Here is a 13,212-nt window from a genome sequence, read left to right as displayed (position 1 = left end):
CAAACACACCAACCCACCACCCCAATGAGAGGCGTACAGCTTTCTGCCCCGGGGATATAGGGTCGCGGTGCCAGTGTAGACACCCTGGTCGATTACAGTGCTGTGACTAGCCTCCGGAAGGTGTCCCACAATGCCTGTTCTCGTGTTCTCGCCTCTTTGGTCATCGGTTTGAACTCCACTGCCCTGTCCTTAGGTGACCAACCATCATCCCCACCCCATAAATTCCTTTGGAATTTTAAAAGTCCCCTTCCCGTTTGCTCGGTGACGCATGCAGTGGTCTCAGCACATCTTTTCAGGTACCTGTGCCAAGCACCAGGAGATTCCCCGCTTGGAGCAATGGTGAGCTACTGGACCTCATCAGCATTTGGGGAGAGGAGGCTGTCCAGTTCCAGCTGTGCTCCAGCACTAGGAATTATCATACTTATGGACAAATTTCACGATGCATGACGGAAAGGGACCGTGACACATTGCAGTGCAGAGTCAAAGTGAAGGAGCTGCAAAACACCTACCACAAGGCGCGGGAGGCAAACCACCGCTCCAGTGCTACACCCACAAGCTGCCAGTTCTACAAAGAGCTGGACACGATACTTGGCGGCAACCCCACCTCCACTGCGAAGGCCATTGTGGATACTTCGGTGGCTTGTGTGCCAATCGAGAGGGGACTGAGCCAGGAGGAGGAAATCTTGGATGAGAATGTGGAGGGGGACCCAGAAGCAGAGGACAATTCGGAGGTCAGAGATGCATGTAGCCAGGAGCTCTTTCCTACCCCCGAGGAGGCTAGCCAGTCACAGCTGCCGGATCTTGGCAAAGTGCAAACAGGAGAGGAAGCCTCTGGTAAGTGGATCTGATTTGGGGAAATCGCAGAAGCAAGTTGTTGGGGGAAGGAGAGTTGCAGAAAGCAGGCGTGTGTCTGTATGATGCATGTACCACCACGTGCCTAGTCTGAGCGGTGGAACAGGCTGTTGATTGACTCCCTCGCTTCATGGGAATCTGCCTCAGATCTCCAGGAAACTGTCATGGAGATACTGGGCATCCACTGTCGCAGGTTCTTTGGCAGAGCTGCTTTACCGTTAATGGGGCAAGAAACAACTTTCCCACGCCACTCTGCCATCACGAGGTGGGGGGGAAAGGGAGAATCATTGCTGCACCCATGCGAGCTACATAAGGGCCAGGGGCAGAAGCCGCAGTCTCGGAGAAGACGCTTCCTTGATTCCCTTCTCACCCTCAGCAGCGAGATATCTTCCATAATCAATACAGCCTGTGGAAAATGTGGACAGAAGAATGATTATCAGCACCCCACTACAGTGCTGGCTCTCCCCAACAGCCACACGTCCAGTGTACAATAGGGTCCGGGAACACTGATTTACCCTGCGGCTACTCACCATTTTGGCAGTCGTGTGGCTCATGTGTGCTTGCCTGGGGTCAGCCAGTTAGTGACAGCTGTGTGAGTACTGGCTGTGTTTTAAAGCACTGAATCAGTGTTCTCTGTGTTGCAAACAATACTGCTTCTGTAAAATGTTGCATTTAAACTTCACAGAGATGACCCTGGGAGGCCAACCTCCAGTATCGGCAGCAGAACGGCTGCACAGAATTAGAAAATGACCACGAAGAACTAAGGACTTTCTCCGTGAGGTTATGATGCACTCCGCCACTGAGAAACAGGAATTGAAGGAGTGGCAGAACAGCGAGAAGAGGGACCAAAAGAAGGCAGCACACCAGAAGGAAGCCACAGAGCAGCTCTTAAACGTTATGGAACACCAAGTGGACACGCTCCAGGTGATACTAGCTCTTCAAACTGAGCAGCTCCACGCCCGCCCACCCTCCCCTGCAGCCGCTGTCACAAAACTCTTTCCCATGCTCCCCTCACACACAACCAACACGTTATCATCAACCTCCTGGCTCCACTCTCTACCCGCAGCATTCCACTCCTCCCTCCTCACAGTCCAGCACTGTGGTCTCTCACTACCCACTGCACTCAACACTCATCCCTATGCAGTTTGACCCTGCTGAGTACAGCACCCGCTGCATTGTACTCCAAAGGAGAAGGTTGGTTATGACCTCTGGACATACACAAATCTGTAGCTGTCCCGGGACCTTTCCCCCTCTGGAGACCTTCCCTTCTCCCTTCCCCCATTCCTCTCCCTGCTGATATATTTTTGTTGTTTGATTCTCTCCCCTGGTTGAGGTGTGTTGGTTTGAAAACAATCTTTATTCTATTAAGTGAAAGCAAGAAAAGCACTGCAAAGCAACAGGCAATTATGTTAAACCCCCTTATGCAGCACGTGCACCAGTCACCTCCTAGCATTACAAGAACTGCAATCCCAAGCATAGCAGCAAATATTAGTGGCTTTTAGCTTCAAATTGCTGCCTCAAGGCATCCCTGATCCTTATGGCCCCGCGCTGTGCCCCTCTAATAGCCCTGGTCTCTGGCTGTTCAAACTCAACCTTCAGGCACGGAGCCTCTGTGGTCCAGCCCTGAGCGAAGCTTTCACCCTTCCCCTTCACAAATATTATGGAGCATACAGCACGCGGCTATAAGCATAGGAATATTGTCATTGGCCAGGTCCAGCTTCCCATAAAGGCAGCGCCAGTGGGCTTTTAAACAGCCAAAAGCACACTCAGTCATTCTGCACTTGCTCAGCCTGGTGTTGAACTGCTCCTTGCTGCCATCAAGGTGCCTTGTGTATGGCTTCATAAGCCACAGCATTAAGGGGTAGGCGGGTTCTCCCAGGATCACAATGGGCATCTCGACTTCACCTACAGTGATCTTCTGATCCTGGAAGAAAGTCCCTGCTTGCAGCCTCCTGAACAGGCCAGTGTTCCGAAAAATGCGTGCGTCATGCACCTTTCCGGACCAGCCTGCATTAATATCGGTGAAACGTCCACAGTGATCCACAAGCACCTGGAGAACCATTGAGAAATACCCCTTCCGATTAATGTACTTGGTGGCTAGGTGGCCTGGTGCTAGAATTGGAATATGCGTGTCATCTATCGCCCCTCCGTAGTTAGGGAAACCCATTTGCAAAGTCATCCACGCATGTTGCCCAGAGTCAATGTCTTTTGGAGCAGGATGCAATTAATGGCCCTGCACACTTCTGTCAACAAGAGTCCAACAGTAGACTTTCCCATACCAAACTGGTTAGCAACCAATCGGTAGCAGTCTGGAGTAACCAGCTTCCACAGTGCAATTGCCACGTGCTTCTCCAATGGCAGGGCAGCTCTCATTCTCATGTCCTTGCGCTGCAGGGCTGGGGCGAGCTCATCACACAGTCCCATGAATGTGGCTTTCCTCATCCAAAAGTTCTGCAGCCACTGTTCGTCATCCCAGTCGTGCATGACGATGTGATCCCACCTCTCGGTGCTTGTTTCCTGAGCCCAAAAGCAGCATTCCTCTGTGGTCAGCACCTCTGTGAATGCCACAAGCAATCCTGTGTCGTAGCTACTACGGGTGGCGAGATCAATTTCACACTCCTCTTGCCTTTGTAGTTTAAGAAATAATTCCACTGCCACTCGTGATGTGTTAGTCAGAGCGAGCAGCATACTGGAGGGAGAAGGGCTAGCTCAGTGGCTTGAGCATTGGCCTGCCAAACTCAGGGTTAAGAGCTCAATCCTTCAGGGGGCCATTTAGGGATCTGGGGCAAAAATCTGTCAGGGACGGTACTTGGTCTTGCTGTGAAGGCAGGGGACAGGATTCAATGACCTTTCAAGGTCCCTTCCAGCTCTATGAGATAGGTATATCTCCATATTAAAAATCCATTCCGGCAGAGTATACTCAGAGAGTACTCAAACTGTTTAAAGATGGCGCCAAATGTGGACAGAATCACAAGGCATTGGGACAGGACCCAGGATGCCCTGTGATCCCCTTTGCCTTCCCACAACTCGAAGAGGAAGAGATGCTTTGTGGAATAGCTCCCCAGAGTGCACTGCTCCAAATACCGCCACAAGTGCAAACATGCTATTGCACAGGCAGCTGACAGTGTGAACACACAACTGTTTCCCTTCAGCACTCTCTGAGCAATGCTGTAACTCTGCCAGTGTAGACCAACCCAAACCATTCTCTTTGAAAGTGAAACTCAATTCATTGTTCATCTTGAGAACCGCAAGATAGAAACTAAGCTCTGCTTCTGTAATCAGGACAACTCAAGTGGTCCCAATTTTGGGGGCCTAAAAGAACAAAGTAGTAAAATTAATTTTTTTTAAATTTTCAGTTTTAATATTCTGTGGTGATATTAGTAACGTAAAAAAATCTATTTGGTTGCAATAAGGTACAAGAATTTTAAAGGTGGTGACCATGTCCCTTAAGGAAACAGGTTCCAAATTACATTACAATCAATAGTTCCATTAGAAAGCCATTAAAAGGGACAGAACGCAAAACTCCATGCAAGCACAAAGATTCAAAACTTTTTCATTTGTGTTTCGAGTTGATATTGTTGCTATGAAAGAGCTCATTGGATGTTTCAGAGATACCACAATCTTGAATAAACACAATGACTGAACAATCACATCACCCTGAGAGATTGTCAACATTCTGAAGACAAGTACAGTAACTCCTCACTTAAAGTCATCCTGGTTAACGTTGTTACATTGCTGATCAATTAGGGAACATGCTTGTTTAAAGTTGTGCAATGCTCCCTTCTAATGTTGCTTGGCAGCCGCCTGCTTTGTCCGCTGCTTGCAGGAAGAGCAGCCCATTGCAGCTAGCTGGTGGGGGCTTGGAACCAGGGTGGACCAGCAGCCCCCCATCAGCTCCCCATGCAGCAGCTGCGCAGCAGGCTAGCAATTGCAGCTGTCCCTCCCCCACTGCCATGTACTGCTCCTGCCCTCTGCCTTGGAGCTGCTCCCCATGACTCCTGCTTCCTGTGCGGGGGGGGGGGGGGCGCGCAAGAGTGTGAGAGGAGGCGGGGGGGCTAAAGTCAGGTTGCCCCCCCCCCCCCCATCTTCCATAGTGCAGGGGGGACATATGACAGGGCTCAGGACGGAGGGAGCTTGTTCTGGCAGCAGCTGTGGTATCTGCAAGCTGATCTAATTAACAAGGCAGTGTACTTAAAGGGGAAATGCGCATCTCTCTCTCTCTCACACACACACACACACACACACACACACACAGTGTGTCTGCGATGCGGTCTCCCTTCCCTCCATTCCTGCTGCCTTGTAGAGTGAGAGAGTTAACCCTTGAAGGCTCAGCCAATCGCTAGTTCATCATTTAGCAGCAAGGCATTCCCCTGGGAAATATCCCACCCTCTGACTCCTCCACCTCAACCAAACTTCACAATCATCATCACTAGTACCAGTATTAAATTATTTGTTTAAAACTTAGAGAGAGTGTATTATATATAGTCTTTTGTCTGGTGAAAAAAATTCCCTGGAACCTAACCCCCTCATTTACATTAATTCTTATGGGGAAATTGGATTCGCTTAACGTCTCATTTTTCAAGAACATAACTACAATGTTAAGTGAGGAGTTACTGTATGCACTGCCCATATCTATATTGTAGATAGGGGGGAGGGATAGCTCAGTGGTTTGAGCATTGGCCTACTAAACCCAGGGTTGTGAATTCAATCCTTGAGGGGGCCGCTTAGGGATCTGGGGCAAAAATCAGTACTTGGTCCTGCTAGTGGAGGCAGGGGGCTGGACTCAATGATCTTTTGAGGTCCCTTTCAGCTCTATGAGATAGGTATATCTCCATATATTACTTATTCTGGGGACAGAGAGATTAAGGAGAAGTTTGTATCATAGCAAGTAATGCTGATCTCTGAATTCTGGAAATAAACCAAAAGGGCCTGTGGATGAACAGGGCTTTTCACAAGTTAGAACTGTGAAAAAAAATATTTTCCCATGTTGTCCCTATAGAGCATGTATCGGGGAGGGCAATGCAAAAATGTTGGGATAAATTTTTAAAAACTGACACAAGGCAACAGCAGTTTGATTACGGGATGTATTTGTTTGTTTTTTAACTAGATTTTTTCCTTAAACTATTAAATCAAAACCTTTAAAATATACCCTAATTTAACAATGGAGAACAATTTAAGAGACAGTTACAAGGCAAAACTAAAGCAACCATGATTGGCAACACACTTAAAAAATTTTTTATCAGTTTACTATTTCTCAAAATTTATATTAAGAATGATTGGATTATCTTTAAAACATAAAACGTATAAACGCCTACAATAGTGAACATTGTTTATGTCAAATAATGAAGATTTTACTAGTGAATGCAAAGAAATGACAAACTCCTACTACTCTTTTATGATGCAAACTATTAAAGAGACCGCTTGCTTGCATTAGCAAATAACCTCAGGGCCTACAACACGCCATCCAGCATTAACATCTCCTCTTAACTTAGCTTATAAAGACAATTAGCCCCATTAATACCTCCCACAATGGGCTTGGAGATAGGAATCAATAGAGATAGAAAAAAGGTGCAATAAAAACAAAAACTAGGTTACAGAAGATAAGTTGTTTGAGGAACCACAGAACAGGAAGCATGACAGTATATTTTTTATTTGAGATTAAAACAAATATCAAAGCTTATTGCTTTGTATGTTATTTCTTGTCTATAACAACCATGTACTAGCACAAAAGTAAACATATCTACTAGGAAGAACTGGAACAAAAAAAGATTTTTTGTTTTAATCCCCATCTGAAAGAAAATAGTACAAAGATATAAGGTAAGTCCCACAATTCTTACTCACATGACTATTCTTTACTCAGACAAATAGCTGTATTGAACTTTTTTTTATTTACTTTAATTCACAAGCCTAAAGGAGGTGTAGTAGGTTACTGTACTTTTGTCAGGTTACAAGCATTCACTATACTGTCTATTTCGACACCATTCTTTACAACCAAATAGCAAACAAAAGATCAAGTTACTCCTTTTAGCACTAAATTTGGTTGGGTCAGGCTCTTTCTTCTTTTATTACACAGTCAGGCTATTGGTCACTGTTCTCTGCTGGTTTATTACTGGGAGTATTCACACAACAACAAAAACACCCCACCATTTTAATCTGTGTTCTGACTAGTGTTGTAAGTTTTCTTTGGCAGTGTGGAAGAAAGAGAACCAACCAAGTGCCATAGTAGTCTATGAACTTCCAAGATTTTAAGTTTAAAAGCAGTAATTTTTTTGTGCCCCAAAATCTTACATAACTTTCTGACCCAATCGCTAAACTCAGTTTCCTTGTGTTTCTACTTTTTTTGAAATCTGCCTCAAGCTGCAAAGAGAGGATCAGCAAGGGAGGCCACCTAGTTCTAGGTGTGATGTAAGCAAGGAAAGTCCAAGTGCCTCTTATGAACCCTTTGGAAAAAAAAAAAGTAGGGTTCCATTTGTTCAGTTTCTGGAGTAAAAGCCTGATTTGATTTTAACGGCACTACCTTGCTTTCTCCCCAAGAGGCAGGAAAGATCATGTATTTTTAATACAGGGCAAGGACTGTTGTATGTTCCTTGACAAGCAAGATTGTTCCAGATATACCGTTGGATTGTTTAGGCAAAGCTCTAAAATAGGAATGCTTGTTGGAGATCTAGAACCAGTACAGATTCTAGTTTTATTCAACCATTACTCAGTGCATGGGCTTGTTTTGTAGCTGTGGGCCATTTGTTGAAGTCTGAGAGATATTGTGCTAACATATTTGATTCTTCTTCTTGATATCTACCAGAGGTTCCCCAGTAATCTCAATGCCATTACTATTCACAGCTTAGTACATTTAGGTTGTTGATATGCAAAGTCTGGGCCTAATCTTGTATTCACTGGGCACCCACAAGTCTGAATGAAGTCACTGGGTGCCGAGGAACTCTAATGTAGGCCCTAAAGTCTTAGCATTTGACAGTTTTCCTTGCAAGTAACTTTGAATATTTATGATATGTATTTAAAATTAATTTCACACAAACTATATGGTAATGATTCCAGCCCAAGGTTAAATTGAACTAACATGAGGAAAAGAAATGCATCCTATTAAAAGTTCATTAAATATACTCTTACTTTGTATGTTTTTGGGTCAGCATTTATTAAGTTAATATTGAGAGAAAAATGAAAGGTTTGGAAACTTTAAAATGTTACTAGATACATCTTTATTGTTTCCTGTCAGTATTCTAGCAGGTAGTTGGAATTAAAAAAATGTTTTAGTGCAGAGTTTCAAAAATACACTGTCTCCACACACACACCACAATTCTTCACTTACCCTGTTGATGTTAAAAGAAATGAGTAACTATGACATCATAATTACATTCTTTACAGTGAGTGTGAAATCACCAACCAACACAGCTTCAAATATAATATAGATACACTAAACTTACCGACAGATACCCAGATATATAGAGAGACCTCAACTTGAAATCTAAACAGTCTTTTTTTTTAAAAATGAAAGAGTTCAGAGTAATGTCAAGCACTGTTCCCAATGTCCCCAGCTCCAATTCATGGTTTTACCATTTTATTAACCCCCCTCTTTTCAAATGCTTCGTCTGGCCCTATTGCTATGTGAAAGGCCCACAAACGGGGAAACTGAGCAACTATGAGGACCTGGTGAGGCCAGGTCCAACAGTGATACATGTGAATATGCTGAACTTGTGAAGCCTCTCCTAATAATTATTTTCCAAGGTCAAAATCTTGCCTTTGGTTATGAGCACCCAACTCCCAATTAATGGAATTGTGCTTGTGTATAACTATGGGCAGAATCTGGCTCACAGTCAAGTCTTAATTATTTTTACTTTACATATTTTTTCTGAACTATTAAGAGTAAACCCCAGTGGGTCCCTTTACGTCATTAAGTGTAGTAAAACAATAAGTTCTCTTAAGCACGGTGTAATAAAATAAGACTCCTCTATTGACAACTTGGTAGGGCTATTTCCTAGCAACGTAATTTAAATATGCTATCCCATTTATCTATATATAGTTTCTGTCAGGAATCAGGGCCTGCTGCAGACCCAGTTCCTGGACAAATCTAACCAGTGCGGCTGGCCTGTACTAGGCTGCCTGATTGGTGGGAAGAGTCAGCAGACCGGCTCTTAAGTACTGCTACAGTAGTTCAGTTGCTGCTCAAAGCATTTATCCATGGCTGAGATGTCTCGTGGCCCCACCTTTGTCCCATTCCAGGTAACTTGGCCCTGACCCTGGGATCCTGTTCCTGGCTACCAACTGTTGCTCTAACCACTAGACATGACCACCCATGTCTGGTCTCCGACAATCTCTTGTTAAAACCACAAATCTCTATTTTAATGTTAGTTTGTAAATTACCACTTCAATATTTTTTTAAATCATGAAACTAGATAGCTCAGCATTTAGAGAATTAGGTCCTGATATCGGGTACACCACTGACAATCTACTGGATCACTAGCGTCAATGGAATTACTGTGGATTTTCTCCAGTGTTAGAAGAGATGGAAATACGGCCCGCAGCCTCTCACCTCTGTCAATGGTTCAAAACCATCCTCTGTTAGAAGTGTCTCAAAGTCTATAAGCAGACAACTGTTCAGGGGCTCAGACAGAATGAACCAGTGGTCTAATTTCAAGGCCTAGTAAATAGATGTCCATGCAACAATGGAATTGCTGTAAGTCTCAACAGAGATGCCAAAATCTGAATAGGCACAATGATTAAACAACCTCTTCACCTTTAGAGTAGGTGCCTCAAAAAACAAACCACAAAAAGTTTAAGCACCATGTCAGTAAGATCAGGGGAAGCTTGCACTCCCGATGTCTCTGTTGTAGCTGTTCTAGGGACAGAGAGAGGTTAAAAGACAAATGTAGTCTCTGTGCTGTCACTCACACCTTCCACAAGTATTACAGTAAAAACACTTAATGCCAGCCAATCAGCTGAAACTTGTTCTTAATTTGTCATTATACCATATATGTTGCTTGTTTCCAATTGGAGCTGCTGGGTGCTCAATCAACACTTCTGAAAAAACAGGTCCCTTATTTACATGCCTAAAAATAGATTTTGAAAACAAATTTTGGAAAAAACCCATCCTTCACCCCACCTTTTTTTTTTTTTTAATATATAAATACCTTGGACACAAGTGTTAGCAAAACCAAAACGTCAAACAGTCTGACTAAAAATTTCTTCCACTGTTCAACTTTTTACTCTCTTGGCTCCTTGATGTTTTCATTTTCCTAATTCTCTAGACAGCATCTTCCATACAATGCATAATTTGAATTTCTGATGTTTTGTTTTATTTTACAAAAAAAACCCTACACATGAACATTCACTTTTCAGACTCCATATACATCATAAAGCAGCAAAATAGAACCCAAATTTGCTTAAATTAATCGCCGTCTACCTTTGGGACATAGTGTCTTTATACAATAATTAAGTATTCAATTTTGTCACTGAGGTCACGGACTCCGTGATTATAACGGATCTTTGTGACTTCTTCAGCTTCAGCCCCCTTCAGCAGCTGTCAGCCCGACCTCCCACTCCCCCAATGCCCCTACGGACAGGTCACGGGCTTCTGGGAATGTCTGTTTATTGCCCATAACCAGTCCATGACTCATGAAAAATTCCTGAGACAAAATCTTAAACATTAACAATAATGGTACTGCAAGACTCTAAAATTATAATTTTATTCGAACTGGCTTGAAGACAGAATTATTAAACGAACCCAGTGAATAAAAGGTTGCCAAGAAACACTGAGCTGAAACTTTAGTGCCATTTAAAAAACAAAACAAAAACAAAACAAACCTCTCTCTCTCTCTCTCTCTGGAAGAAGACATTTTAAAGATTTCTGCTCACCTAGGATCCAAAGCACCCCTTTGAGAGAGAGCTGGGTGAGGAGTGCAGGAAGAATTGCTTATTGTGGGTGATTATAAAAGCCCACTATGCAGAGTGGGGCTCTGGAGGGGATACAATGATGCTCAGATGTAGCCACATTGCATGATTGTGTAGGAACCCCACAGACCTAAGTGTAGGGGTTAATGCTGCTCCTAAAAAGTATTAATTTCTGCTCCCTGTTTATCCTCAAACTGGCATTGTTGTGCCAACACCAACAGAAGAGTCTCGTGACCTGGCAATAAAGCAGCCCTTTTTTATTATTATTTGCATCATCACAGCCCTTTCCCCCCCTCCAGTCTCCACAATTTATTAGGGCTAGAAACACTGGGTCTGATTCTCTGCTGCCTTAAAACCTGTACTGTCATGTACACCTGTGTAAAAATGTGTAACAGTGCACTGTTTTACACTCAAGTCACACTGGTGCAAATGGCAAAACAAGGTAGTGAAGAATTAGGCCCCATGTTTCCAGCTTCTCATTTTGTCCCTTCCCCATGAAGGGAGCACACGATTAAGGCAACACTAGAAGGCTGTTTCTCGGCCCCTCCTCCATCCTCTTTCCATGGGTTTTTCTGCCTAAGGGTAAAAATATCTCCCTCAACAGGAAAAAAAACACAGAGATAAAGCTCATCAACTAACCTGGGAAGTCAAATAGCATGCACCCAGTCAGGCATTACTTGCCCGTACAAAACTTATCTGGGAAAAGAAGAAAGTGAGCCTTGTTTCTAGCACAGACTGCTCAGGACAACAAAAAAGTGCAATGAGAGCACAAGCTAGAACTGAAGATTTGAAGGGGGGGGGGGCACGGCTGCTTGGTAATGGCATTGAGCAAGAGGAGTCGATTAGGCCTTTGTTTTGAACAACAAGTGTTTAAGTCTGATAAGAATAAAATACCTAGATCTACCTACACCTGGCCACATATGCGCTAGCAATCGGGGTGGGGGAGCAGTGCTCTACTTTTTCAAATCGCTGTGCGGACAGTAACTAACATGCTGACAAGTTCGCACGTTTGTTACCATCGAAAGGCCAAAAGGAGCCCCCGGTTGCCTAGCGCTTGAACAAATCCCGCCTGCAGATTTACAGAGCTGCAAGCGGTGCCTACGTGGCCACTGGGGTGACAAAGTCCCACCTCAGCAGCAGCCACAACAACAACGCAGCAGCCAGGCGCTGGGTTTGGTCGCAAGGCAGCGAGCTGCTGCGCGCTCCGCTCCGCTCGGCCCGGGGCCCCGGCTGCTGGCGGGGCTGGGCCCAAATCATGTCATGCCCGGGCCTGGGGCAGCGCGAGGATTTGGCCTTGGCGAGGACAGCAGGCGCTTGGCCCCGCAGCTGGCGCGTGCCGGCCTCGGCCCCGCACAACCCCCCGCCCCCGCCAAGCGCCGCGAGCGGCTCCCTTCGCTCCCCGCCGCCGGGGGGGCAGTACCGGCAGGGGGGTGTCCGGCCCGAGTCTCGGCTCGCTCCTGGTCAGGCGAAGACATCGTGCTCGGCGCCCCGCGAGTGGCTGCGCACGGCCGGGGACTGGCTGCCACAGGCGCCGCCCCCAGGCTCCGCCCGCGCTGCCAACGTGGCCGGGCGCTGATGTCAGGACGCCCGGCCCCAGCAGCGCGAGGCGAGGGGCGGGACCCGCTGCGGCACAGGCTCGCGCCCGCCCGCGACAGCCTCCCCCAGGCTTCAGCGCCGGGGCCGGGCGGGGGCAGAGCGGGGGCCAGGGAACAGGGTAAAGAGGCGGATTAGACTGAAAAGCAGCTGATAAAAAAAATCCAAAGCAGAACTACACCCAATACATCTGCTCCTGGGCCTGAACTGCTGCCCCCGGCTTGGTTACCTGCGATTAACTAATAGGCGGGTAGTAGGGGGCAGGGTGTTTCCCCTCTGGAGTTTTCATAGCAAGAGGTACGGTTTTCATCCAAGGATGGGGTCTACACTGTGTAGAGGGATCAATTCAGATCTACATCTTTGTAATTGGTTGCGCTGTCCTTCCCCCCCGAATATAATCAGGTTTTAAATGCTTATTTGCCAGAGTCCCTCATACTTCCCACCCTGCACATCATTCAGGGGTCCAAGCTTCAGTCCCACAGGTCACAGTGCCAGGGCTCCTGCAGATTTGAAAATATTTACTGACGCTCCTCTCAGCCCTGCTCCAGCTGAATGTATGCTCTGAGTATGGTGCCCGAGCACCTCACAGTCTAATGTGATTTCTCTGCTAGGCCCCTACTGTAGACAGACTAGGCCAAGGCTACACTAAACAGTAAAGCTGATCCAGCTGCAGCACTCAGGCATGTGAAGCAAAGCTAACCTAACCCTCACATGCTAGTGTAACCCCTCTAGTAGCACGGAGACCACTTCTGTCCCCTCTAGTAGCACGGAGACCACTTAGAGATTGAGTCTGCTACAGCCCTAGCTAAGGGCCATGTGGCATTTAGCTCATGCAGTAGAGGCTCATACACTAACCAATCTTGCCTG

General features: G+C 45.8%; 1 protein-coding gene across 1 annotated transcript in view; it reads right to left on the bottom strand.

The window, feature by feature from the left end:
• DAP (death associated protein) overlaps positions 1–12,294 on the bottom strand; it is a 102,600-nt gene extending 90,306 nt beyond the window's left edge. The window contains exon 1 of the mRNA XM_054018002.1: positions 12,173–12,294. Within this exon, the coding sequence (XP_053873977.1) occupies positions 12,173–12,227 (55 nt within the window). The 5' untranslated portion in view covers positions 12,228–12,294. The remainder of the gene's footprint in view (positions 1–12,172) is intronic.
• Positions 12,295–13,212: the final 918 nt, after the last annotated feature.

Source organism: Malaclemys terrapin, chromosome 2 (assembly GCF_027887155.1).
Source record: "Malaclemys terrapin pileata isolate rMalTer1 chromosome 2, rMalTer1.hap1, whole genome shotgun sequence".
Taxonomy (NCBI): Eukaryota; Metazoa; Chordata; order Testudines; family Emydidae; genus Malaclemys; species Malaclemys terrapin.
Note: the sequence above shows the minus strand (reverse complement) of the source record. Positions and strands in the feature narration are given on the sequence as shown.